Source organism: Petromyzon marinus, chromosome 74 (genome assembly GCF_048934315.1).
Source record: "Petromyzon marinus isolate PM22_M1 ecotype Great Lakes invasive population chromosome 74, UKy_Petmar_22M1.pri1.0, whole genome shotgun sequence".
Classification (NCBI taxonomy): Eukaryota; Metazoa; Chordata; class Hyperoartia; order Petromyzontiformes; family Petromyzontidae; genus Petromyzon; species Petromyzon marinus.
The window spans coordinates 4108773-4136025 of NC_133740.1; the positions used below are offsets into that span (position 1 = coordinate 4108773).

At 46.2% G+C, this 27253-nt stretch overlaps 1 protein-coding gene across 3 annotated transcripts in view; it reads right to left on the reverse strand.

Annotated features, from left to right (window-relative positions):
- The window catches only part of LOC116958189 (far upstream element-binding protein 1-like), a 44428-nt gene extending 23152 nt beyond the window's left edge, over positions 1 to 21276 (reverse strand). For 2 of the 3 annotated variants that reach the window (XR_004405325.2, XM_032980692.2), the window contains exons 1-14: positions 21103 to 21275; positions 18575 to 18713; positions 18129 to 18167; positions 17912 to 17951; positions 16331 to 16380; positions 15066 to 15137; positions 12569 to 12626; positions 10260 to 10515; positions 9159 to 9257; positions 8151 to 8240; positions 6356 to 6458; positions 5408 to 5508; positions 3632 to 3803; positions 1449 to 1612 (exon numbers count right to left, since the gene is read on the reverse strand). Coding sequence is in view for 2 of the 3 variants with exons in the window: in XM_032980692.2 (XP_032836583.1) it covers positions 1449 to 1612; positions 3632 to 3803; positions 5408 to 5508; positions 6356 to 6458; positions 8151 to 8240; positions 9159 to 9257; positions 10260 to 10515; positions 12569 to 12626; positions 15066 to 15137; positions 16331 to 16380; positions 17912 to 17951; positions 18129 to 18167; positions 18575 to 18713; positions 21103 to 21216 (1497 nt within the window). In the remaining variant the exon portion in view is untranslated. Of the gene's footprint in view, positions 1 to 1448; positions 1613 to 3631; positions 3804 to 5407; positions 5509 to 6355; positions 6459 to 8150; positions 8241 to 9158; positions 9258 to 10259; positions 10516 to 12568; positions 12627 to 15065; positions 15138 to 16330; positions 16381 to 17911; positions 17952 to 18128; positions 18168 to 18574; positions 18714 to 21102 lie in introns of all 3 variants that reach the window. The other variant, XM_032980693.2, reaches the window with a different exon arrangement.
- Positions 21277 to 27253: the final 5977 nt, after the last annotated feature.

Genomic DNA, 27253 nt, shown 5'->3' on the forward strand with positions numbered 1-27253 from the left:
ATGACACTTGTAGCTAGAAGGGCCTGGGTTGGATTACCAAATCCGGCACCTTTCCGTGCGGCGTCTCTACGTCTTCCCCGTTCTGTTGGCTGTTTTGTGAGCGAGCGTGGGTTTTTTTTGTGATTGTTGGCTCGCGTTCTTATTTTTTAAACGTTTCTGCTGTGCTTTTTGCTTGTGTGTTAGTGTGCGTTAGCATGTTTTAGGCATGCCAACAGATGCGCTTGTGTATTTGTGTGTGCATGTTTTTTTTTTTACATTTATACGTAGAATACAGTACACTCGGGTAGTGTATTGTACTGTATGGGTCGAGTGGCGGTGTACAGTAGTGTGGTAAATATTGTAGCGTGGTCCGGCGTAGTGTAATATGCTGTGCACAGTATGTGCGAGACGTAGTGTGGAGGGAGAGTGAGTGTGGTGAGATTGAGGTGTCAATAGGGGTGTGAGCAAGGGGTGCGTGTGGCGAGGCTGAAGAGAGCGTGAGCAGGTTGTGTATTGTATGTCTGTGTTGAGCAGGGGGTATTGCATGTGTCTGTGTTGAGCAGGGGGTATCTGTGTACGTGTCCGTCTATGTGGTTAGTGTGTGGGGCGTGTAACCCCTTCACCTTAACAACATTAACAAATAGCCACAGTAAACACGTCAAAATAAGCTTCTGCAAGAGACCTCGGTGGGGGGGGGGGGGGAACAGGAGTCTATGACGTCTCCTGGCCAAATCCCTACAACACTGTATGGCTGAGGGAAAGACGCTCGAAACAACGAGCTGAGTGTTGGATGGCTAAAACGCAGCAAGCTAAAAACAGTACATAGCAGAGGTGGTGTATCGGTCAGTCATCTGAGTCAGTCAACCCATGGCACCTGGGTCTGTCCCGTGACCTCCTGCCAGCGGGCATTCGACACTTCACGTGGCCTTAAAGTGCACTTAGCCTGGCACAAGCGCCGTGGTGACGTCACCGCCACTCAGTGGCGAATGGCGGTTGTTGTTATTGCATCAGTCAGTCATTGCAAGTCGGTCAATCCATGGCACCTGGGACGTCACATGACCGCCTGTCATCTGGCCTTTCGCACTTCACGTGGCCTCAAGGTGCACCTAGCCTAGCACACAAGCAACGTGGGTGACGTCATCGCCATGTTGTGGAGAATGGCGGTTGTTTTAGTGTGTGGAGTTTGTATCGTCCACCCCTCGTTTTGCATGGGTTTCCATCCATAGATAAAAACACAATGTAACTGGTATTGGTCAAAAAACATCCAAATGCTAAAGAAGTACCTGTAACTTACTCACAATCAGGATAACATATCACAAACATCAACCCTCCTCCCCCCCCCCCCGCGACGACTTCTAAAACTTGGCAGGACCTTCCTGAAAAGTCTTGAAACTCAAAAACCATTCCTGGGTAAACATAGCGCAATAAGATCCCTAACTAGCGCACTCCCATGCCCTACCAGCGCTCACCCCGTGGATGATGCTGTCGATCATGTGGCGCGCATGGTCGATCTGCTGCGGGGACCCGCGCAGGATGAACATCTTGAAGTTGGGGTCAGCGTTGGGAGGCTCGTTCCTCTGGAGCTCCACGCGGGCACCCGACGTCTGGTTGATATTCCTAATTGTCTCTCCACCTGGCAGAGGGGGTTTCCGGGTGTCGAGGAACCGGCACACACAAGAGATAAATAATAAACCAAAAAGGCCCTTCCCTTCAGCATAGCCCACAGCGAAGTAACCAATTGCACAACCAAAGTAAGCAACTTGCAACTACTTAAATAATTATTTGTGTCTGATAAGAGTGGCCCTTGATGAGGGTGCATCTCAGTGTGCTGTACACATCCCATCCCACACATTCTATCAAAAATGATTTTTACCAGGTAAGGCCCACCTGAGGTATACAGTTCTTTTTCAGAAGTCACCTGGCCACAAATGATAGTTCAACGAATTGGCTTATGTGGAAATGTAAAGCAGCCAAAGACTGTAACTGCACATTTATAAATGTGGAGGGAAAAACCAGAGGACCCGGCGAAAAATTCACGCAACCACGGGGAGAACATACAAACTTTATATATACAGCATGCATCAGGGTTGGGATCGAACCTACGACCTCCTATATACCAGGCGAGGCAGTTAACATCTCCTACCCACAGCATCGCCACAAGGCGACTCGGCACCAGACCTGCAGGGTTAGTCTGCAAATAGGGGGCCAATGATTGCTACCGTATGTGTAATGCCAATCGAATAATTTGCAGGTATTCATAGCAAAGGTTTTTGGGTTAGATCGTGTAAGTATAAATGTGTCGTTAACCCCGCCATCACCCGACAGCCAACCAGTAAGGTTTGTCACGTAAACAAAACGTGCTAATTAGTTACTATTTCAGCCTACCGGTGTTCTGGCAAAATCGCCCGATGACGCAGGATGTAATATCAGCGAAATTGTAAATATTGTGGGTTTACTCTCCATACTCTTTGATTTTCGGTAATGCCACGTAGGTATAATATAAAATAAATCACGACGTTTCGATTGCAACACAAACAATCATCATCAGGTGGGAAAACCACAGCACTCCAACACACCAAATTCCAAAAAATGTCTCTTGTCATTTTGGTTTCCGACCCCCCGCTGATCTAGCCAAACGTGTCGGTAGATCCTCCACCACCCCGACATAGCCGAATGAATACATTTTTTTATGTGTACAGGCATTTAATGCATCAATTATTGTTATTTGAGCTCAATGCGGCCAAGTTGAAGCACAATTCTTACACCTCCGGTTAGCACGGTTCGCTACGAAAGAAGTTCAACGTACACTCAATCAATTAAGCGGTGAGAACCAACTCGTTGATTTAAACGTCGGCTTTCGCGACCAATATTATCCAGAGGTTTTTTTGGATTAGATTGCATAAATATAAATGTGTCGTTAAACCCGCCACCACCCAACAAAGCCAATTAGTAAGGTTTGCCAGTAAACAAAACGTGCCATTTTGTTACTACTTCCGCACACCGGTGTTTTGGAGAGTAAACCCACAACCATTTACAATTCGAGTACAGTAAAACCTTGGATTGTGAGTAACTTGGTCTGCGAGTGTTTTGCAATACGAGCAAAAATATTAAATAAATGTCAATTTGATAAACGAGCGAGAGGTCTTGCAATACGAGTAGTAGCGTACGTGTATACGCTGTCTGCCGAGCGTCACGTGATCACAACTGATATACGAGTGCTTTGGATTACAAACACGTTTCCGGAACCAATTATGCTTGCAATCCAAGGTTTTACTCTTCGACGTTATTTAAGACTGAAGCAGGCCGATTTCTCCACAAATATGGCTGTCGCCTGATGATGCGAAGCGTCACGGTAATCAAATTGTAAATATTGCAGTGGATTTACTCTTCAACACACAACCGGTTAGTGCTGAACTAATTGGCATGTTTTGTTTACATGACAAACCTTACTAATTGGCTGTTGGGTGGTGGCGGGTTTTTAACACGTTCACACTTAGGCAAACGAACCCCCCAAAAAAAAACCTGTTAAAGATTGCTGCTTTATTCGTGTCCCAAGGACATTTTTTTCCTCCTTTGCGTGCTACACGAGTGAGCGTGAAATAAAGTGGGGGGGGGGGGGGGTCCCCGGGGGTTGGGATCGAACGACTCTCACCTCTGCCGATGATGAGCCCCACTTTGTTGGTGGGCACTGTGAGGTTGAATTGGTCGTGCATTCCCCCGGGGGGACCCATCCACTCGTTGCGTCCAAAGCCACCGCCGCCACCGCCGCCGCCGCCCCTGCCCCGGCCACGACCCATTCCTCCAGGTCCGCCCGGTGGCCCGTTCTGTGTACACACAGGGAAACCGTTTCGCGAGTAGTCCCTCGTTTATTGAACTACAGGTCTCACTCGTTTAATGAACCAGAACAAAAAAAACACACAATTGTATTTTACCAGCTAAGGCCCACTGTGTGTGTGTGGGGGGGGGGGGGGGTGGCACGTGCCCCCCCAATGATCCGATCGAAATCGATCAGATCATTGGGGTTCATTAGTAATAAATCGGCATTTTGCGACCCCCACTGCCACTGTGTAGCATATTATTATTACGTGCCAGGGACTCTTTGAGATGATAGGACAATAGTCCGAGTCCATAATTGGCAATAAGTAACGGCAAAGCGGTAATAAGCGACTCAGAATTGTGCGCAGTTGCGTCTACAGTACACGACTTCCCTGAAGGCATTCACCTTCAGCGAGCGCGATGCCGATCACCCAACGCGGTTCGAATTCGACCCTCGATCGATGGCTGGCGCCATCGCCGCACACGCGTCGAATAAAAAGGGACAAGTCCTTACTGACTAACAACTCCTCTATCATTTATCATTGGTGGTGGGGTTGCCTACCCCCCCTACCTGAAAATCCTGGCTCCGCCATTGGAGCTGTGGGTCGCTCTCTTTCAGGAGTGATCTGGACTGCCACAAATGATAGCTCAACGAAAGTGACCTATCAAGTGTAAATTTATCGTAGCCAAATACTCTAAAACGCATGTTTTATTCTAAATGCGGGGGGGGGGGGGGGGAAACCAGATGACCTGGAGAAAAATCCACGCGACCACGGGGAGAACACGCAAACTACAAATACACAGCAGGTGTCAGGGTCGGGATCGAATCCACAACGTCCTGCATACCAGGCGAGGTAGTTAACATCTTCTAGCCACCGTGCCACGCCTTATGCTGGGTTTGGTTTGTGGAACTTCGTGCGTATGCGGCGAACCTATTTTTACCCAAAATTTTGGTCGAGCAATTTGAATGCACACTCATTGTGCGGCTGTGCGGTCGGACGTGGGACAACACTGTTGCGTACTGTATGCGCTACTCGGAAGCATCTACCGCATTAAGCGAGGGAAACCTGAATTTCTCTAAGAGTTTTTATTTTCTTGTATGCAGCTTGATTTTAAGTCCGTTTCCTGCTGAAGATATCTATGGATTTGGATGGCGAGGTCTTCGAGCAGCGACAATATACCCATAAACAATCCATGGGAAGCCGCCGTGATGGAATGGTTACCACGCTGGACTTGCAATGCAGAAATCGCCAGTTATATTTTATCTCCCGGCGATGCAGTTGGAAATAATGGTGCACATTATATTTTGATCCTCCCCTGCCTCTTTCCATTCAGCAGCATATACATGGCCGGCAGGTTACATGTGGCGGGGTTAAATGTGGGTACATTTATAAAAATGTGTGGCCAGCGTGGAAAAGTAGACCAAAGAACCCTCAAGAGAGGGCTCTCTTTGGTAGTCAGCTCTGCTGGTCGCCCATCTCCCAGCGGTGGCGAGCAAGCCACCGCAGGGCTGCACTTGTCATCTTTAACCATGCGTGGGGACAGGCTGCTTGTGCGTGTTGCGGGATGCGCGGTGGGTTAGCGGCCAGGAGAAAAGCGACGTCCACCTCACCTGCACGCTCTGGATGAGGTCGTTGATCATCTGCGCCGCATGCTGGCAGCACTCGGGGGGGCCCATAATGGCAGCCATCTTATCAGGGGACGAGGAGTCATCTGAGGGAGGGGAGGGGGGTGGGAGGGAGGGAGCTGTTAAGGGAGCTTAAAATGAACGAGCGCGGAATGCTTGAACCTGTTTTTTTTATCCAATTTTGCAGACATCACAAGCTTTGGACGTTTGGACAATCCCAGTTACATTGTCCTGTTTTTTTTTAGCTATAGGAAACCAGAGAACCAGGAAGAAACCCCACGCAGAACGAATGGAGTACAATAAAGAAGAACTATAAAAAAAACTATAAACTTTTTATTTTACCAGGTAAAGCTCGCTGAGCAATTTAGCTCTCTTTCAGAAGTGACCTGGCTATTACAAATGATAGCAGCTCAACGGAAGTGGGCTATCAGGTGGAAATTTGAAGGAGCCAAATACTTTAAATGCATGTCGATTCTAAATGTGGAAAGACCGGAGGACCTGGAGAAAAATCCACCCTACCACGGGGAGACACACCGCACACTCCAACTATTCAGCAGGCGTCAGGGTCGGGATCGAACCCAGGACCTCCTGTATACATACCTGTCAACCTATACATTTTACCTGTATTCTTGTACAGGGAAATTGAGTTTTCGGGTCCATACGGCGTACAGCCGTTTCAATAGGGGCAAAAAAATGTGTTTGTGTTTCTCCCTTGTGATGGGACTTTATAGGATGAACGTTGAGATTTATAAGGGCACGGGGTGACCAATAATGTCCGAATTGGTCTGTAATAAGGTAGGAACTATAAAGGGGTTGCCAGGTAAATGTATACCAGGCGAGGCAGTAAACATCTCCTAGCCACCGGGATGCCCATAAAAACATTATTAGGTTATTGTTAAACACGACTTGGCCTACAGGGGAGCTTGAACTCACCTGGCTTGAACTGGATGCGAACTCCGGCCTCGTTCTGAATCTTCTTGATCATGTCACCGCTCTTGCCAATAACGACACCCACGGCAAACTTGGGCACAGGGACCTGGTGGCACAAAGACAAAGATCCCCCGGCCCCCCCAACCATTATAGCCTGTAACAAGACTGTTGGGGCAAAAAGTGCTGTTACTCAATAGCAGCACCAATGTAGGCCAGGATGGCACATGAGTGGGGGGGGGGTTGGGTGGCCAGCACCACGTCCAGCTGCCTTTTGTCTCCAGAATGGCAAAGCGTGCGCGCCCGCTCCGGGTCCTCACCTGAAGCAGAGTTGGCCTAGGGATATCTAACACGGGTCGCCGGGTTCGTGGAGTAACGCTCCCCGGTGCACCACACGCTCACCACCATGGTAGCACACAAACGCTCGCACAGATAATGGTCCCGTCGGTTTACGCTGCCACCAATTGACGATATTTCGACTGGCGATCCGCCTCACACAGGATCCCCCCCCCCCTCCCCCCCCCATTGTTTCTACTCGCGATACATTTTTGAGTAATTATACGTTTACGATATCACGCGGCCGCCAACCTCGGCCAATCGGAGCGCTCCAAAGTGGACTGAACCCATTTAAGCCATGCATCCTTCTCAGCCCAAGGTAAGAATTTTTTTTATTTTATGCTCTATTCATGCACGTTGTTACGCTCTATTCATCCATTATTTATCCTCGTTTCTATTAATACGAATGCTTTAATGCTCTTAAAACGTGTATTTATTAAAATTGCATGTTTAAATATATAATAGACTATGTTTTTAGAGTGAAAAAAGTCAACGTCCGATTGCCTTGGAACAAATTAAACCTTTAGCATGTATTTCCTATATTCGACTAGCGATAATTTCAATTAACGACAGTTTTCGTGGAACCAATTAATATCGTCAGAACATGGCTATCACTCATTCCCAATTCCATTCATCATCATTTCCCTTTCACCAAATCCACGCATCACAGATTCGCCTCTCATCTATTTCATTCACCTCACCTCCACCGTTACATTCACACACGTTGTTGTACCGTTGTTAATTATCTGTAAAGCGCCTTGGTTAATGCGCTAGATAAATTCCATTAAGATTTTTGGTTGAAGAGATAGGTTTTAGAGAGATGGGGAGGGTTTTTTTACATTGAGACCTCCTTTGCCAGTAACAAGATATAGGAATAGGTTTTACCCTTTTAACTGGCACAAAAACTGACACCTTTATTCAAGGCATCATGTTTGCAATAACCACAACACAAGCAGTCAAAATGCAAACAAAAATGACAACTCTGATAATAATATGCACTGTCCTTGAATTTGATTGGTCCACACCCGAGACAGCTTTTCTTAGAGCCTAGTCTCCATTGGCGTACGTACGCCTTTTGGCATCTTCTGGTCCAACACCAATGGCTCTAAGAAAAGCTGTCTTCGGGTGTGGACCAATCAAATTCAAGGACAGTGCATATTATTATCAGAGTTGTCATTTTTGTTTGCATTTTGACTGCTTGTGTTGTGGTTATTGCAAACATGCCTTGAATAAAGGTGTCAGTTTTTTGTGCCAGTTACAAGGGTAAAACCTATTCCTATATGGGGAGGGTTGTTTTAGCTATGGGTACCCGAAGGTAAACCCATTCCAAAATAGGGGATGCACATATGAACTCAACACGGACAAGGCGCATGTCGGGAATTAAAACCCCGGCACATTTTGCCGAGGCGCAAGCCGTGCCAACTGCATCACCCCACGGCTCTTGTGGTGGCTTTCCCGATCTCACCTCCACATTGTCTCCCCCTCGGTTGGTGAAGTCCCCGGGTGCAAAGTCATCCTTGTCTCTCAGCAGCTCCAGCACGATGTCCTTCGCTTGCTGTGGGTAAGGGTGGATATATAAGTGTGGGTAGGTAGGTAAGGGTGGGTAGGTAAGGGTGGGTAGGTAAGGGTGGGTGGGTAAGGGTGGGTGGATAAGGGTGAGCGAGTGGGTAAGGGTGGGTCAGGGTGGGTGGACAAGCAGGTTAAAGGACTCATCAGGAACATGGCCAGTAAACAGCGCTGCCAAGTCAAAAATAATGCACACAAACAACAGCACAGTTTTTGCAAGCTGGTCCGACAACTCCCCACTACCCCTTTTCCCCTACCATCATGTGAGCCGAGCCGGCGAAGCATTAAGAGATGTTATCACGACTACTGAAAGCTTTACTTTCATCATCAACTGGTGGGTACGCTGCACCGCTATAATTCAGGACTGGTAGGGGGGGGACAGCGAGGGGTTGTTGAACTGGGAAAGTCCCTCCCCCTCCCCGTGGCCATCGAGGTCACAATGTCCAGGCTTGCCAGGAGAGGGCGATACAGCAAGAGGATTAATTTACATTCGTGCAGCAGGGTACTGAGTGTTACCTTGTGGGTTTCTCTAGGTTCTCCGTGTGTTATGAAAATGGTGTTGACCAGACATCCAAAAATAGGGCAAGAGCTTTGGGAATTGTTCACACCGGTTCTGGAACAGTCTGCCTTCCCACCTGTCTGCGGTTTACCTGTGCCTCCCTGCGAAATCTGTGTCGCGTGAACGTTCTACACAGCGTTTTAAGATGCCATTCGCACGAATTACACAATATACAAAACGCTACAAACATTTATTGTCCTCTTGCCGTATTGACGGATGCCGGCACATCATTCCACTGTGAAGGCGAGCAACACAAAAGTAGTAACAATGGGGACAAGAGCCCATCTCAACGGCCAACGATGGAATACGAACCGACGAGGCTACATCAACCTTGGGCTAGCCGTATACCTGAACTTTGTAAGGCTCCCCCATTATCCTAAGTGGCTTGTCGACGCCTGTGGGCATGGGTCCATCCTGGATCATGATCATCCTCACCCCCGCACGCTCCTGCATGTACATACAAGTACACACGCGCAATTGTTATTTCGGCATCAGCACCAGTTTTCGTGTTCTTGGCAATCATCAGTGAGCCATAGCAACATTAACTTTGGCGCGCACTCCAACACCTGTACGTACAGTTATACACGTACAAAGCATTAACACATACTCCCCAGTACAACCCTTTGTATTACACAACAACCCATGGAAGTGATGTAGTGGAATGTATGTAAAAGATGCATGTAGAACTTCTTTCACACCATACGTAGCCAACCGTGCTAAGTGGAGATGAGGGGGAAGGACAAACTAAACACAAAAATCAGTTGTAAACAAAGGACTTTTCAATCGACGTGATCGATTTAAAAGTGTAAAGCTCCAGTGGCTTCCTAATATCGGAAGAGCGTTCCAGACTGCCGCAGAGCGTTCCAGACTGCCGCAGAAGCGCATCTGAAAGCGCGCGATGCCGTGACTGTCTTTGTTTCATGGTTTGCTAAAAGCCGCTGCTGCAAGGATGACCGGAGTTCGTGTGACGATTTATGCTCCTTGACGAGCTCAGCGAGGTATCGTGGTTAACTTGTGGCAAGCACTTTGTGTGTACCGAGTGCGACCTTACAACATACTCGGCAACCGGAAGCCAATGCAGCTCAGCGAGCAGCGAGCGGACGCGGTCAGATCTTGCATTACCCGTCGCAACACGTAGCCAAATAGTTTTGTACACGCTGGAGCTTGGGGGGAGAGGGGGGATTGTGTGCCCCGCACCACCATTAAATAAGCAAGTGGACTAAATGTTTGACTGCTTTAGTCAACCCAGACGAGGAGAATGACTAGCAAAGCAATATAGAGACCATGAGGCTCCACTAAAATTCAAAAGGGTTGGCATTGACGAGACTAAAACAAACGCCGACTAAAATTAAACACTGCATCCAGACAAGTGAATAACGCTAAGTTTAACTTCAAAACCAGTGCACACGCGCATCGCTCTCTCACTCCCCATCGCACCCCCCAACGCACCTGCAGGTGCTTGATGGTCTCGCCACCTTTGCCGATCACCAGCCCAACCTTGCCCGCGGGAATCATGAGCTCCTGGAACGAGGGTGCCGGCGGTGCCGCCGAAGCCGGCGGGCCGTTGCCACCGCTGCCCCCAATACCGCCCCCAATGCTGCCGCCGCCGCCGCCACCACCACCACCGTTGTTGTTGTGGTCGCCCTGAGAGCCGGGGCCATCCCGCGCGCGCTCAATGATCTGCTCAATGAGGCGCTTGGCATCCCTGTTTGTATGGGAGAGGTGGGGGAAGGACAGTGAGGATGGAGCAGACATCCGAGTTAATACCTCAGCGGGCTTCGACTGGTAGGTTAAAGTTTTATTTGTATGTTTTTTGGGCAATTTGTTTGCTTTTCCTGTACTTTGTACTGTGGTGTTTGTAGTTATAACGTTCTGACCGTGCCCCTTCTAGAAATTTGTGAAAAATAGCTTTATAGCTTATCGGATTCCTCCAGCATAAGCAAATATCCTGATCTGATTCTGATTTGCTGAAAATAGTTTTTAATCAGTGGGTACTACCTAAAAATGTAACTATTTTTATTTTAACAGGTAATGGACCACGGAGCTCTGTAGCTGCTTTTCAAAAGTCACCTAGCTATCTCACAAATGACAGCTCAACGAAGTGGCTTATGTGGAAATGTATCACAGCCAAATGCTCTAAACGCACATGGATTCTAAATGGTGGGGGAAAAACCGGGAGGACATGGAGAAACATTCACGCGACAACGGGGAGAACATGAAAACTCCAAATATACAGACAAGGTCGGGATCGAACCCACGACCTCCTGTATACCAGGCGAGGTAGTTAACATCTTGCCACAGTGACACCCCATACGTATGTCAGAACTGGTATGACAAACCGATCAGAAACATGGCCACAGATGAAAACTATAGAACTAAAAAAATACGCAAAGAAGCATTAAAAGAACAGCACGCTTGGAAAGATGAACATATGGACTGGAGAACATTTGCAGGCTAATAATATAAATACTGAAGGAAACTTAAATAAGCTTGGGCAATGGATGATAGACCAATTTGTCAAAAATAACAGTGGCTAGCAAGGAACAAAACGCGTTCGAGAGAAAGTCCACCATGGAGCTGGGAACATTGATTACGGTTCATGGGTAGGTGCTGAATGGACGTGATGGGTTGCTTGGGATTTCATCCAGCAGCAGCACAGGGCAGATGAACTGATGGAGGAATCTATGCAATCATTAAACCCCTGCTGGACACACACTATCTAGTTATCCGAGAGGCCAATCAGCCAGAGGGCAATGGGACATCACTTTGCTTCAAAGCGATCCCGAGACTTCATTTCATAAGAGGTGATTCTGTGTGCCGGCGTCAGGGTCAATTTGCCAAATGGACATAATTGGCAATACCACACCGGGTGCAGCAGCAGCAACAGCAGCAGCATAACAACACACCGGGTCCTCGTGACAGTCTCTCGAGGTCGCTGTTGCCCGTTGAGTGGCGCTGCAGAAATCTGCATCAGAAGTTGCCTAAAGATTCAGCAGCAGCCGCTTGTCCGTTCGAACGTGCCGTGGTGATACCACCAATGAGCAGTCGTACATCTTTGCAATGCCACCGTCCGCCAAGAAATTATTCCGGAAATGAATCGACGGACCGTCCGACCAAGTCTACCGCACGAGTAAAATCTTGATCTTTGGAACACGGAGCCAGCCAATCGTCATCAGCGCTGGGTGCTGCTATACGGCAACAGACTGTGAAGATTGGTGTTCAGCCGCTCAAGTAAACGTTCCGTCTTCCGACTGCTTCCGACATCACGAGAACTGACTTTGAGGCACGCTGACCACCCCACAAGATTTTCTGACCGGGGTTGCGAATCGAGGGAAAAATCAATAATTATTGCGAATTTTTTATTATTATTATTATACCACGCACCACCGGTGTACCGCCAGTACGTTGAAATGTAACAAAATGATCCGCAAACGACTCAACTGGGATCGCAGTCGGCACCATCACACCCCGACTGTGAAACTAGCGCAGGCTGAGGAAACACCGCACACCTTCCTTCGCGACAGCATCGCACTACAGGAACAGCGCTAATGCCAAATGCTGTCCTTCCCCCGCACCGCCGATTGGCCGGGCTGGCTACGTACGGTGCGAACGAAGTTCAACGCACATATGCATACTCATTTACCAACAATTATTACAATATGCACAGGATAAGTGCCGTCTGCTTTTGCGGGCTGTGCCGATGGCCAAGAGGGGTCATCGTGCCCGTCATGGGTGTGCGTGGGGTCATGCGTCTTCACCTGATGGCTTCTGGCGTTCCAGTGAGGGAGCAGGGACGCTCCGGTTTGCCTCCGCTGTCTAGGAAGACCGTGGAGAAATACGAAAAACACAAAGACCAGTTCAGCGGCGGCGAGAGACAACAGTGCACTCACAACCAATGCCGGCCGAGCCGTTCCCTCCCTGTTGGGGGGGTTCACCCTCCAATCATTCCTACAGGGGGCTGCAGGGGTCTGTGAATTGGATACCTCACATTGAGGAAGTTAAGATTAAAGTAGAACATCGATGATAATCATCCAGCGAATCAGGGGGAGGAGGGGGGGCAGCGGATTTTCAAAAACGCAGGATAATCACTAATCATCATTATTTATAATTGCTTATTTTTGCACATTCTTGTATGACATTATGTTTTTAGGTGTTGTTATATGGTATTTTGTTTTAATTTTGTTTACTATATGAAATTGGCATAAATAAACATACAAATGACACAAATATAAATCCTACTTTAAAAGGTACTGTATTGACTGTACCGTGCAAAGCCTCTGCATGGGGTGATGTATATACTTGCAGAATTTTCATTAAGTTGTATGTAGTGTATATTTAACACCGAAATCAAGCGTAGCTACTTTTTTTGTCACGCGCATTGTGCCGATCGCGGTTTTGCCGGAGCAGCCCGGGACCACCAGATAATCGCGCAGCGCCGGATAATCGATGATCAACTGTATTTGTTTTTTGTAGGCTGGCCCATTCCGAGGGAATGTGAAATTTCCACGAATGACTCGGGGCCACCAATGTAGATAAATCACCTTTCTAAGCACGTAAGCAGAGAAACTAGATATACTTTCACACATTTTAGAGCAGTGACAGCCACAATATGAACGTAGTAGGGATGAGACGGAATTTAGGACTATCTTATCACTTCACTTGTTTACCCAGGGGAAGATTTAGAGTCTCAAGGCTTTTTCCAAAGGGTCCTGCAAAGTGTTTGCAATGGGGGGGGGGGGCGACGTTTCTGTGCATTATCCTAATACAGGCAAACCTAGCTTTGCGCTCAAGATGCGTTTTCTGTAGTGAGCGATAATCGAATTGGCGCTAAAGGGGGTAATTAAACTACTGTATATATGGGGGTGCCTTCAAGACAGCATTAATTTTTTCGTGCTAGAAATAAACAAGATCTTCATTGGGGTATTGGTAACAGAGCTAATAATAACTGATATAAACTGTATTTTTAAAATATATTACAACGGTATTATGTATGTACTCAAGCGTGCATTCTACTGTATTCTTCCAAGTTAGCGGAGGGAGACCAGGTTGGAGGAGCTGCTGCACTCCCAATCTGGGTCATTCTCCGATAAGAGCTCCAGGGCCTCTGTGATGATCTTAGTGATGCCCTCAAATCTACATTTTTGTGTGGTGAGGTTACTTTGAAGTGGAGCCTGAGACTCTATCCTGGTGACCTGAGTTCTCCTGGCTAAACAAATACCGTACAGACTCCTCTACTTACCAAAAAAAGTTATGTTCCATAGGTCTGTTCGTAAGTCTATTTGTTCGTAACTTTACTCCTGTCGATTCTAAACTTGTACAGCATGCACACTAAACACGGGGAATGGCTTTAAAGGATGCATAATCTCCTGCAGATGTAGATGCCACTGGTTCTTCACGTTCTGCAGATGTAGATGCCACTGGTTCTTCACGTTCTGCAGATCTAGATGCCACTGGTTTTTCACGTTCTGCAGATGTAGATGCCACTGGTTTTTCACGTTCTGCAGATGTAGATGCCACTGGTTCTTCACGTTCTGCAGATGTAGATGCCACTGGTTCTTCACGTTCTGCAGATGTAGATGCCACTGGTTCTTCACGTTCTACAGATGTAGATGCCACTGGTTCTTCACGTTCTGCAGATGTAGATGCCATTGGTTCTTCACGTTCTGCAGATGCCACTGGTTCTTCACGTTCTGCAGATGTAGATGCCACCACCGCCATCTATTGCGTGGCCGTTGAACTTACAACTCTGTCCAACCAGGCAACTAGACATACGGGGGACACAGGTTTGTTCGAATCTCTGCAAGTTCATAAGTAGAATGTTCGTAAGTATAAGAGTCCCTGTTCTGCCATTTATTAATTTTACATCTTTTTCAAGTCATCTCAACTGTGAACCATGATAGCTGAATCGTGTGGGGGGGGGGGGGTGGGTACGTTTTCCTCAGCCAGCACAACATGTTCATTCCAAAGCGATTTTTTCGATATTTTGTTCATTTAAAGTTTTTTTTTTAAGTAGAAACTCTCCCACACACAGCGCTATAACAAATCGGCGCTCTATGGGGGTAGCACTTTACAATTTTTTTTATTTCATCAAATGTTTTGCTATCTCATTTCCATGGTTTGTTAGCTGGTGTATCGCAAGTGCAAGGATCTATTTTAACTCGCAAGTCATCAAATGTGTAAGCCTCCCTAGCCCACCACAGCACGGATACGCAGGCAGAGGTACGGAGAAACCGTGACCCCCCCCCCCCCACTCACCAGGTGAGATCTGAATCTTGCAGCCCGACTCATTCTGTAGCTTGGAAATGTTTTCACCTCCCCTGCCGATGACTACAAGGAGCAAGCAGACAGCACAGGGTTAGTTGGGGATTAAGGGCTGGGGATTTGGGAAGATTGGTGGGGTTTTAAGGACTGGGTAGGGGTTACAGACTGCAGTGTAGGCAGGTCTTGATAAACATTCGTGTTGCCTAGGATAAAATTTTAGTTTTTTAAAAATACCTCCTGACCATCCAATTTCATAGATTTTAATCAAATAAATCTTTATTAGTTTGAGCGCTATCATGCAAGGATATCATGAAGTTGCTATTTCCAAACCGGCACTAGTTTCGCAGAGTTGCTTTGTGGAATCCAAATTGCGTATTTGGCAGGTAAATGTTCAAATGTTGACCGTGATGCCGGTACACGATGGTATCTTCATCTTAAATGAAGGCAGGGAACATCCACTCTGAAAGAGGCGGTGCATTGTATTTTATAGTGACTACACCCGCAGTAATAACCATGGTGGTCTGCCATATTTGAACCACGAACCAATGCAACATAACGGAAATAATTAGAATGTAATTTTTTTCCTGGAGGAATCCTATAAGCTATACAGCTCTTTTTCACAGAAGTGCAATCGGGGCCGGTCAGAACTTTACAACAAAAAATACAAAAACACGACAGGAGTGCATCTTATAGGAAACGTAAACAAAGAAAAAAATATATGTACAAATAAAACGGAACTATTTTTTTATCTTACCAGGTAAAGCCCACTGAGCTATTAGCTTTTTTAGAAGTGACCTGGCCACAGATGATAGCTCAACAAACTGGCTTATCACGTGGAAATGTATAGCACTGGGCCATGGTCACCGCCCCTTGTTCCACCAGGAAGAAGCACTAAAGACAGAACGATTAGTCGATCAAGTGGCAAAAAAATTCTGGCAGTCAAGCTCGTTTAAAAATATAGCGGCAGGCCCCACATCCCAAAGGCAGGAACCTCCCCACCCATAAGCCACATTCAGTGTGATGCACCACCATTCAGCACCATCCATTACTGGGAGGTAATGGGATGGGAATCCAGCATCACACCTGAGGCCAATACTTTTACTCCCCCCCCCCCCCAACTCTTTTCATATTATTCCAGTAGCTGAAAAATCCAACTGATAATTGGTAATCGATCAATAAAACAATTGGCTATCCCGGCTGTAGAGCCGCGTAGACAGTGGTGGTGAGTGGGGAGTGATAACGGAAGAGGCGATACTCACTGAGTCCCACCATTCTGTCCGGCACTTTAAATTCTTCTGTCACTTGTGACCTGCCAATAAAATCGACAAAAAGAGTCCCCCTTCTTAACAAACTGTGGTCAGATATAGACAGTCAAAATAATAAAATACAGCCATCGATAATTTTTATGCTTTCCAAAAAGGCTGAAATTATATTCTTAGTTTTTTCGGTAAAGTCACGTTGAAGAGAAACAACAAAATAACAAAATATATATAAAACAATAAAAAATTCTCACAACGTTTCGACCATAACTCAAACGGTCATCATCAGGTGTTCATCACCTGATGATGACCGTGATGAACACCTGATGATGACCGTTTGAGTTATGGTCGAAACGTCGTGAGAATTTTTTATTGTTTTATATATATTTTGTTATTTTGTTGTTTCTCTTCAACGTGACTTTACCGATGATGACCGTTTGAGTTATGGTCGAAACGTCGTGAGAATTTTTTGTTGTTTTATATATATTTTGTTATTTTGTTGTTTCTCTTCAACGTGACTTTACCGAAAAAACTAAGAATATGAATTACTGCAGTCACGAAAGCTTTAAATCAAAATTTAAGGCTGAAATTGTTCATGCGTTAGCTCTGTCCATCTGCCTCGAACACAGGGCCACAATCACTCTTAAAAAAATATGCAATGTTATTGAAATATTACTTTAATGTTGCATCGTTATTTGGGACCTCACATGCCACGTACACACCTCCGCTCCTCCCCAATGATGCGTGGCGTCATTATAGTGAATAAAAAACTAGTGAGAACGCATGTTAGAAAGCCTGACGGAATCTATACATATGTATGATTTTCTTCCTCGTTCTAATGTTCAACTTGTTAAAATACTGGCAGACAACGATCTATTCCTGCAAATTACGTCAAAGGGTTATTATTTAATCTTACTTAACTTTAAACTAATCTTTTTTCTATTTTACCAGGTAAGGCCCACTGAGCTATATGTATCTCTTTCAGTAGCGACCTGGCCACAAATGATAGCTCAACAAAGTGGCTTATCATGTGGAAATTTATAGCAAATACGAAATGTGGTTGGAAAAACCAGAGGACACGGAGAAAAAAAACGCAAACTCCAAATATACAGCAGGCGTCGTCAGGGTTGGGATCAAACCCACAACCTCCTGGATATCAGGCGAGGTATTTAACATCTCCATCCTACCGTGGGGCAGGATAACAAGTAAAATCAGTAATATATATATATTTTTTAAAACACGCTTTAATGAAATGTACCGTACTAGTAATGGCAGAACTCCACGACTCCAGGAAGTGGCCCCGAAGCTTGCCATAACGTAAGGAACCGTGGTTATTTACAGCCAACGTCAGTTTACCGTGGGCAATTAGAGCCAAGCCGAAAACATAACATATAAAAAATAATGTACTAAAATATCTTTAATATTTTTTTTTATGATAGAATATAGTATTGTCATCTGTACGACATAAGTATATCAAGTTTGCAGTCGATACCACATTGGGGAGTGGGTAAAAATTGAGTTACAAAATTTGAGGATACAACAACAGAGTGAGTTAATAAAAAGCGTGTAAAATCAATGCACCTTTGTTGCGCAACCATTGCCGCAAGCTGGGCACCGATGGCTGGGGGGGAAAGAGAGAAAAAAGGTCAGGGGAAAAAAACCACTCAAATAATACCAACTTTTTTTCTGGAAATGATTGCAATGATGAAGACAATTGTGAACATTTAAAGTCGTGATGGTTTTTGCCTCCACTGCATGAAATGGGGAAACTTTAAACAAACAAAAAAAACTGCCTTACGGTCATTTTTCGCAGCAAACTTTTTACACTCCGGTCCATCTGCAAAAACAAACCCACACGTCAGGCTAACTTTGCGTTTAACTGAAAACACACTTGGCTGAAAAGTAACACAATCATAATAATTGATAAAGATCTGAATCTTTATTTATACTGGGGGAATCCGATGAGCTATAAAGCTCTTTTTCTCAGGTGTCCAATCGGGGCGGGTCAGTGTAACAAGAATACAAAAATGCCACCTCTCGACTCTTAAGACACTTTCCCCTCTGAGCAGATGCTTGGTCAACCCAAAGTGCTTCAGAGTAGCACAGTTGGCTAGGTACGGTGCAAAAGAAGCTCAGCATACACACGTGGAGATAGCAGCAGGAGGAAAGCCTCTCCATGCAAGTTGCTGACCGAGCTGGGAATTCATCATCGGGTTAAATCACGGCTGGCCATTCCCTCCTTACCCGCGTCCTCCACCATGGGCCGCTTCTGCGCCACAAAGGGAAACATATTGGCAGTCTCGACGGCGGGGGGAGGCAGCACTCCCACGGCGGTGTTGGCCGGCGGGCCCGTGCTCGCCTCCACGCCGATCTTTGCCGCAACCTGCAGCCGCAAACAAAGGATCCCCCACCCCCCCACCATGAAGTTACCGTGCTTCTACTCAGAAGTGGCCTTCATAGCAAGGCCAACGCGAGATACCGGCGTGGGACCCCTGGTGGACTTTAGTGCGACCCCCTCGACAAGACAAATGTGAACACCCCCCCACCCTTCATCGTTGTTGTGCTGTCAAACCCCAATGGTTTCAAATGCGTGACGGATCTCACACCGATGTCCTATCGGCAAAACAATTTGTGAAGAATGCCGTTCTACAGCTACGATGGCGACGGTTCATGTGAACTTCGCTTATCGATTCCTCCTCTCATTTTGACCTGGCCTCCCGACAGTCTGCAGCTCACAACACACTCGCTCAACATACTGTAGGTCACAACACTTGTCTTTACCCACACCTCCGATAATCACGAAGGTTGGCTACGCACGGAGCAAAAATGAGTTCAACGTGCATGTATGCTGAACTTCAGGATATGGAGGAAAGTCAACAAACTAAATACAAAAAAGCAGTTGTAAGGAAATTCGTTTTCAATTTAGTATAGTAGTGCAGTGTATTTTAGTGGACAGTGTAGTGTGCATGGTGTATAGTGCAGTATGTTGAACTTTTCGCACCGTAGGTAGCAACCCGCGCTAATCGGAGGTGCGGGGGAAAGGACAACTAAACACAAAAAGCATCTCTAAATAAATGAGTTTTCAATCTCACGTACAAATACATACACTGCTTTAATTTGGAATCCTCCCCAACCCCAAGTTCCCACAAGCCACGCACAATTTAAGAAACTTGTCAACTCTCATCTATTACAACTCAGAAACCGTGATGGCACCAACTTTAAGAGTGTACTCGTTGCGGCAGGTTGCTGCTGCCGTGTGCGAGCCACATATGAAGCGCGTGATGGTGCATAGAGGCTCGTGCGAGTGAACCAGCAATATCGGGACTGCTCTACTTACAAAGGCATTAGGTGACGGAGGTATGTTCGTAAGTCCAACTTTACTCCTATTCCAAACATTGTACGGCAAGTACACATTAAAAAAATGGGGAATGGCTTTAAAAGTTGTACAATCTCCTGTAGATGCCGCTGGTTCTTCAAGTTCTGCAGATGTAGATGCCACGACCCGCCATCTATTGCGAGGCGGTTGAAGTTACGACTCTCGATCCGAACACACAACTGTACTGAGACCGACTGCCGATCTTAATTTTACGGGGTTTTTTTATTTTATTTTACTCGCTCACTGGCGCACACACACACGGGACAGAGATTACTGTCATCTGGGCCAAGTGGATTTGTCCGGTACGTTACGGGGTTGTGGCTCGCGAGGGACGATGAGGACTCGTGTGTGGGGGGAGGGGGGCCTCATCCAGCAGTGAAATCGACAGCGATTGGCAACAACTTTACAAGGTTTCGACCTAAAGCTTTCGTGACTTTCAAGGATTCATCTTCTTTGGTTCTTTCGGTAGAGTCACCACCACCACGTAAGAACTTTACGAGGAGCCGACTCTCAGTTCCCTGTTGAATGATGGCCGACGACGTTGGGGGCCTCGCACGGCGACACCACAAGGCCACACCGCCTAGGCCAACTTTTTTTTTATTTTAAAATCCAAAATCAACTATTTTAATACAATAAACACACGCGGGACCGAACCACGTCTCAGACGGATGAAATTATTTACACGTTTTAACTTTTAATCGTATTTTGCTGTCCACCTCAGGCTTCGCTAGGCCAGCACTATAGGCCTCAACACCGCCCCCCTCCTCCTCCACGCCGCGTCCGAGTTTTTAACACCTGAGGATGTTTAATTTTAATTTGAACGACCGCCCATCGAGTGTTAACGTGTACGAGGTTACGTCCAGCCGAGGCACACGGAGCGGTGAAATCGATTGATGCGTAAAGTTGCTGCGCGGATTGTCAATATCGCCGCCGGAGTCGTGCGAGTGTTGAGGGGCCTTCATCTAGCAGTGGATTGACCATGACGACGAGTGAGTAAAACGATCGAGTAACAACGTGGATTTGTTTGGGGGAAAAAACGCTGGCTCCTATTTCAGCGCTCCGTCTCCATGAGGGTTGTATGGGGTGGTAGTGAACATGACCTAGGACGCCTTCCATTCAAACGCACGAATAGTTAAAACCACAACAAAAACCGTCTCGCAATAAAGACGCAAACGGGGGGGTTGTTTTTTTAATCCTATGGATTTCTACTTTCGAGTCAATTCCCGTCGCCTTCCGGCGACAACGCGAGAGAAAGCGCGCGGCCGCTTAGGCCTAAAGCGTCAGCCCGAGGCAAAAAAACAAAACCACACAAACAAGCCACGGATAGCAAAGACATTATTATTATTTTACGACAACGCTCCGCATCGTAACAACGGCAATAAGGGACTCTCGTTACCATCCTGGCGCGTTGAACGGCGTCAGCGAAGGCGTCGCTCTTGATTCCTCCCGAGTTCGCCATCCCCGCGCCGCCCTGAGGAGTCACCACACCGCCCAGCGCGAACTCCGCCATTACAGCGAGCGCGGCCTCCTCCACAGCGCGCGAAATGGCGGTGGTGGCTACGCCCCGCCCCCACCCAAGCCCCACCCACCACCCGTCAAAATACCCGGCGGTCGCGCACAATGCGCACGCGCGGGACGATCGACGCGCCCCCAGCCCCGCCCCTACATTTGACATCCCCCTCCCCCCCCCGGCTCTCGTCGATCAGCGCCACTGCGCATGCGCGGTGAAGCCCCCTCGAATAAAATTTTTTGTATTTAAAGCTTTCGTGACTGCAGGGATTCATATTCTTGGTTCTTTCGGTAAAGTCACCGCCACGTAGAAGGGGAAACAATAAAATAATAAAAATATAAAACAATTAAATTATTGTAAAACAATAAAATTATTATTCTTGGTTCTTTCGGTAAAGTCACCACCACGTAGATAGGGAAACAAAATACTATTGTTTTATATTTCTATTATTTTATTGTTTTATATTTCTATTATTTTATTGTTTTATATTTCTATTATTTTATTGTTTCCCTTCTACGTGGTGGTGACTTTACCGAAAGAACCAAGAATATTAATCCCCCTCGAATATTTTTTTTATTTAAAGCTTTCGTGACTGCAGTAATTCATATTCTTAGCTCTTTCGGTAAAGTCACGTTGAAGGGAAACAATAAAATAATAAAATATATATAAAACAATAAAAAAATTCTCACGACGTTTCGACCATAACACAAACGGTCGTCATCAGGTGTGTCGGTTTGCATAAATTTATTTATTTTTAAACGGTGTATTTATTTATAATAAAAAAAACGTCAGCGCCACGCGCAGCGATTTGTCAGTCATTCAGATGGACGAGTCCATCTATGTTCTGAAAAGAGGAGGGGGGAGACGAAAAATTAATGTATGCTGTCTGAAAGCCACCGTAAGCGTGAACAATCAATTAAGACCTGAAATGGTTTATCAAATCCTTCCAATGATTGCTAAGCCAGAATCCATCTTCTCGGTTGAAATTGTCTCTGTGCTTGTATATGTGGATAGCCTCATGAACGAATCTCTCGTGGTAGCCAGATGGCTTGCAAAGAACCTCTGTCTTGGAGAAGTCAATGCCATGTGAGCCTACTGAATTATAACAATGATCAATCAATTAAGACCTGAAATGGTTTATCAAATCCTTCCAATTATTGCTAAGCCAGAATCCATCTTCTCGGTTGAAATTGTCTCTGCTTGTATATGTGGATAGCCTCATGAACGAATCTCTCGTGGTAGCCAGATGGCTTACAAAGAACCTCTGTCTTGGAGAAGTCAATGTCATGTGAACCTACTGAATTAGAACAATGATCTGCCACGGCCGAGCTGTTGGTCCTACCGTGTTTCAGGTCTGCTTTGTGTTCTCGAATGCGGTCCGAGACATGTCGTTTGGTTTCTCCAATGTAACTACTACCACAGAGGCAACTTAGTTTGTAGACGCCAGGGTACTGTATGTCCGGAATCACATCTTTTACAGACGGTCACAGTCCCTATGATCACTGTTACATTGTTACATTGGATTTATGGCTTTTATTTTGGTGATTTCGATTTTTTTTTTAGTTTTGGCCATGTTTTTGTTTATTGTAGTACGGAGTTAGACTGATGGCCTTAATCTTAGTCGTCTTGCGGTTGTTGTTGTTATTTTGACTTGCATCCCACTGGGATTTTTCCACACAGCGTTGGTGTACGGTGCTATTTCAGGAATATTTTGATTTTTTTTCCTGTATTTTCTGTTTGCACAGTCACACCTAATCACTTTAAGATGTTTTCTTGTTCATGTTTTTGTTTTTTTGTTTGTTGCGGTTGCACCCGATTCAAGAGCCGAATGGCTCACAGGGCTATACCAACATAAATGAACTATGAACTATGAGTTAGACTGATGGCTTTTATCTTAGTTGTCTTGTGGTTGTTGTTGTTGTTGTTATTTGACTTGCATCCCACTGGGATTTTTGCACACAGCGTTGGTGTACGGTGCTATTTCAGGAATATTTTGATGTTTTTTTCCTGTATTGTCTGTTTGCACAGTCACACATAGTCACTTTAAGATGTTTTTTCTTGTTCATGTTTTTTTGTTTGTTGCGGTTGCACCCGATTCAAGAGCCGAATGGCTCACAGGGCTATACCAAATAAATGAAACTATGAACTAAAATATGAACTACGATTTAAAGCTTTTGTGACTTTCAAGGATTCATCTTCTTTGGTTCTTTCGGTAAAGTCACCACGTAGAATGAGAATACATTAATAAATTGCGGTTTTTTTATTTTATCAATTTATTATTTTATTCTCATTCTACGTGGTGACTTTACCGAAAGAACCAAAGAAGATAACTATGAACTATTGTAATGTGTTGTTGAAACGGACCTGGATCGTCGGTCGTCGCGAGAGAGCGCAGTGCGCATGCGCGAACACAGTTTTGGCTTGAAAATTGAGCTGAGCTGGCACAGGTGGGGAGGGGGTGGGGGTCTGGTGGTGACCCGGGCAGTCATGCCATATCAGAGGTTTTACCTCTATGCTAGCCGGCTGTTACATCAGAGGCTTAACCTCTAGATTGGTAGTTTGCTCAATTATACGAATACATGTTACGGTGCCCGCTATTTTGCCCTTCCCAGGACGGGTGTAGATTGCAGTGAATCTGAAATATTCAATAGAAAAATTGTTCAGCTCATGATTATTGAGGGGGGTGGGTGGGGGTGTGCCCCATCTGGAGTGACGTCACCCGCTGTTGGTTATTGTGGAGGGCTGCGGCCATGTTCAGTTTCAGGTTATTTATTTATTTATTTTGGTATAGCCCTGTGGGCCATTCGGCTGTTGAATCGGGTGCAACCACAACAAACAACAAACAAAAACACGAACAAGAACAACATCTTAAAGTGACTCTGTGTGACTTTGTGCAAACAGAAAATCCATGAAAAAAACAGCAAAATATTCCTGAAAAAAAGCACGGTACATTACCAACGCTGTGTTACAAAAAATCCCAGTGGGATGCAAGTCAAACAACAACAACAACCACCACCACAAGACAACTTAGATTAAGGCCATCAGTCTAACTCCGTACTACAACAAACAAAACAAACATGTCCAAACCAAAAAAACTTTTCGAAATCACCAAAAAATAAAGCCATAATTGCAACGTAACAGTGATCATAGGAACTGTGACCGAATTTTTTTACAATAAACTACATAAATAACATGTAACACCTAATCCTAGAGCCATAGCTGGCTGCATGAGTTACTCCACAACAACAGAAGCATCAGTCGGAGTATCAAATTTTTCAATGCACCTTTAAGATCAGCACGCTAAATCAAAATACAGATAATACTTTGCTGTGTCATCCGAAGCGAAAACATTTTATTTTATTTTACGCCAATGAATAGCAGTGGCAGCTAGGGGTGTACAACTCCTCTAGAGCAGTTTTGAGAGAAGATCTCATCGGTAGCGATTCAAGTTGCAGTTTATTGGCAATCGCATTCCAGACCCTGGGGGCATCAATAGCAAAGGCCCTTCCTCCGGTTTTTGTACGGCAATAGGGAATGTGAAGCTGGTAAATGAGCGAAGACCTGAGGTCAAATTTGTTCTTTGAAACAGAGAGGAGATCCAGTAGGTTGTCTGCGGATTTTTTGTGAGTACATCGTGAATAAATAAGATCTGGTGCACAAGCCGTCGAACATTAAGAGATGTTAAGTTTGACCCAATGTAGAGATCACAGTGGTGAGTCCTATATGGGCAGTTCAATGTAAATCTTAAGGCCGAGTGATAGATGGAATCAAGCTTCTTCAGTACAGTACTTGGGGCTGATTTATACACGATGCCACAGTAATCAAGTAGAGGCAGTATGGTAGCTTTTATCAATTCCAAACGGAACATTGGGGGGGAAGCAGTGCTTGTGTCGATACAGAAAACCAATTTTTATTTTTGTCTTTTTAACAATATAATCAATGTGATCTTCAAAATTCAGTTTTTAAACCAGGATGACCCCAAGATACTTATAGGTCTTGACTTGCTATATTTGATAATTATTTAAGGAATGTAATTGGGGAAAAATAGCTTCCTGCTTTAGTCCTGGTGAGAAGCATTGCACCTTGATTTTGGAGGTATTCAGGACTAGTTTAAGTGCAACTAGCTGATGTTGTAGTTTATTGAAATCACCCTGGCGCTTAGCAATCACGTCATCCAGAGAGCATCCAGCAGTAATCAGTATCGTGTCATCTGCAAACATATTTTCCCTGGAATGATTCAGGTCAGTGCCCAAGTCATTGACATAAAGAGAGAACAAGAGGGGGCCTAGGATGGAACCCTGTGGAACCCTTTTTGTTATCTTAACACTGTTTGACCTCCAACCATCTGTGAATACAGTTTGGGTGCGAGAAAAGAGGTAATTTTGTAACCATTTTACTGCGTTTTCGGAAAAACCGAGGCAACTTAGTTTACTAAGCAGGGTGTTGTGGTCTACTGTATCAAAAAACTTTGGACATGTCTAGAAAAAGACAGGCACAGTTCTGCTTATTATCAAGGCTACTGTAAATGTGATTCAGAGAGTCCAATGCAGCAGATGTGGTGCTGTGTGGGGGCGAACGTCCCCCGCCATCACCGAATTGTCGGGGCTGTTGCCTCCCGACTCCCCCGCTACATTCGTCCCACTACCCCCCGGCAGTGTTCCGTGGGGTCCGGGCTACCAGCCCCCACTTCCTCGCCCCCCTGTACCCCCGACTTCGTTGCTGACCGCGTCGGCATGTTTCAATCGGTGAGGTCGCCGGCCCTACACTTGCGACGCGCTGCGCTGTTCAGTGGCGACGTGCCGCGGTGAGCGCGCTCGCAAAGTAAAACCCCGTCCCGCACGTGAACAAACAGGAGCGCCGCGCCGACGCGGGATTCCCTCCCACCCACGCTCCACGCGCTCAAGCGAAAACAAACACGCCGCGATCACTTCGCTCCGATCTAAAGGGCCGTTTAAACAGCCGCGCGAATACGCGCACGCCAGGCGCTTAAATCGCTACCTCGCTATTAGACAGTCACACAGGCGCGCGAGCGTTAGGCGCTACTGTAGGCGATTGCGCAGGTACGCGAGCGCTGGGCACCACCAGAAATAGTCGCGTAGGTGCGCGCGCGCTGAACACCACTGTAAACAATCGTACAGGTACGTAAACAGCAAGCACGCTCTACCCTCCTCTTCACACCCCCAAAAGACCACACGACACAGTTTTATCCCCCCACTAGCGATTTTATTTACCGTGAGCAACCCGTTAAGCTACGCGTAATTGTATGGGTCAGCGGATGCCAGCCTATTCTCCCTGGGATTCTAGACCGAATTTACTCTGCCTGTCGCTCCGCTCTCTACGCTCGATTAAATCACTCAGAACTCACTTCTCTCACTCGCTCTTACCTCCCCTCTGCTGCGCTGAACGCTGTAGGAGGACGAGGCTGAGAGTCGTCACTGTAGAGAGTTGAAGCTGGCGGCGTTGGAGTTCGCCACACGGACGTCTCGAACGGCTGACTTCCCTCCTGCGTGGAGCGCGATGATTTTGAAGAAGAAGATCTCCCTCGCTACGCTAAGCCTCCATATTTTATCCACCCAAAAAGGCATTCAGATGCTTCTGCACCCGCGCCTGCCCTGTCCATTCAGAGGCCAAGTTATTCTCGTCTCTTTCACATTCGGATCCGTGACCTTACCTACAACAAAAGGCATTCGGATGCTTCCGCACCCCATGCTGCCTTGTCCATTCAGATTTCGGAATGCTCCTGTCCCGTTGTTATTGGGGTCCATAATTTTACCTATGACAAAGGCGTATCGCTGTTCCCACGCCCCGTGCCGCCCTGTCCATTCGGATGTCGGCTATTCTTATCCCTTTGTTATCTAGATCCCTGATCCTAACATAGGCATTTCGATCCATACCCCCTTTGCCTCCTGACTCGTGCTTGTGTGTGTGCGGTTTCACTCGGGGTGGCTCAACAGCCTCTGCCGTGACCACGCAACTTTCATATCAGGTCACGGCGCCGTGGTGCACGTCAGCCACGGGGGGAGATCGTCCAATTTCC